Source organism: Pteropus medius, unplaced genomic scaffold (assembly GCF_902729225.1).
Source record: "Pteropus medius unplaced genomic scaffold, Ma_sr-lr_union100, whole genome shotgun sequence".
NCBI classification, from domain to species: Eukaryota; Metazoa; Chordata; class Mammalia; order Chiroptera; family Pteropodidae; genus Pteropus; species Pteropus medius.
This window is the reverse complement of record NW_024345600.1, coordinates 4,280,785-4,282,169: the sequence shown is the minus strand read 5'-3', so window position 1 is coordinate 4,282,169 and position 1,385 is coordinate 4,280,785. Positions and strand designations below refer to the sequence as shown.

Genomic DNA, 1,385 nt, shown 5'->3' with positions numbered 1-1,385 from the left:
TCCTGTATATGAGCTAGGGGCCATATTTGCCATCAGTGATGGTAAGCCCAGTAGCCACAGTCTCCATCTTAAGAGAGCCTACCAGCTGGCCTAGTGGACTGCTTGAGAGTGCCCCTAAGGGTTGCCAGAGTCTCTTGAAAGAATTGTGAACCAAGAGTGCTGGAGTGAGTGAGGAGCCAGTCTCAGCACCGTGGCCCATAGAATGGGGAGAAAAAGCTTAAGTAAAACTATTTGACAAAGCCACCGTCAGTTATGGCTCTGAGCCCCAGAGGTGTGCAGAACTTATGGATGGGGCTGGAGTCCCTGGCCACGAGGTGACCACCAGTGGTCTAGATTCACCCCACATCTGCCTGCCTTCCTACTCTTCCCCTCCCTTTTAGTTCACAGCCGGGGGACTGCTCTGAGCTGGTCCCATGGGCAGCGGGACTTCCCGCTGGGCAGGAATTCCCCCCTCAGAGGGAGTCCGTGTCCTCCAGAGCGGACTGCGGCTGACCTTGAACATACCTGCCTCCTTGTGGAGGACCACTGACCTCCACAAGGACTTCCTGCCCCCCTACCAAGCCATGGGTGAGTGTTTCTCCTGGGGCTGCAAAAAGGTGACCTATGCCCCCAGCCACGTCCCCTGGTATCTGCCTAAAGAAGCTTGAATCTGGGCCTGACCTGCCCGCCACAATTCCCTCTCTAGTAATTTCTCCTTGTTAGGAGAAAGCCTAGGGTTAGGACAGGATTCAAAAGACTAAGACTAAGTGAAGGCCCCAGCCATGCTTGGTGAGGAGGGAGACAGGGAGGAGAAGCTGAAGTTCATGGGTCACAAACTTCAATTTCTACATGAGGCAGGCTGGTAACATAAATCCGTGGAAAGGTCAGGGAGGAAGAAGTATGGCCAATTAAAGGTGACAGCCATAACTCACAAGGAGCCACCCTACTATTTACTATTTTGTAAATAATACAAAAGCATCAAGAATCAGTGCTCTCTCACTCCTGCCCTCTGAGGGCCAGCCTGGTTTTGGAGACGTTTTATCTTTTTAGTTGTAGTGGATGAGCTACTCCCTCGTCAGACAGCAGGTGGCGCCCAACCCAGGAAATTAGAAAAGGGGAACACAGGGGTTACTTAACTCATTTCCAGTAACTGCTCCCTCCTCCCACACAGAGCCTTCTCCAGCCCCACCTCTTGTTCCCTGGCCCCGGCCAAGTCCTCTCTCAGGTCCCAGATGTCGGTTCTGGATGCCTGGTCTCAGAAGGGGGAACTAACTCTGGGGAAGCCCCCACTCTTCAAGCTGCCCAGGCAAGATGTGAGTGTGCCCTTGGAGAGGCCTAGAGGAGAGGAAAGGGATGGGGGAAAGGGAAGGTGGGACCCAGGGGCATATGTACACACACACACACAC

The 1,385-nt window shown here is 53.6% G+C and overlaps 1 protein-coding gene across 3 annotated transcripts in view; it reads left to right on the top strand.

Annotated features, from left to right (window-relative positions):
• The first annotated feature begins 1,138 nt into the window (after positions 1-1,138).
• The window catches only part of C1RL (complement C1r subcomponent like), a 10,271-nt gene continuing 10,024 nt past the window's right edge, over positions 1,139-1,385 (top strand). For 2 of the 3 annotated variants that reach the window (XM_039874236.1, XM_039874234.1), the window contains exon 1: positions 1,171-1,292. In XM_039874236.1, the coding sequence (XP_039730170.1) occupies positions 1,291-1,292 (2 nt within the window). In that variant the 5' untranslated portion in view covers positions 1,171-1,290. Of the gene's footprint in view, positions 1,293-1,385 lie in introns of all 3 variants that reach the window. The other variant, XM_039874235.1, reaches the window with a different exon arrangement.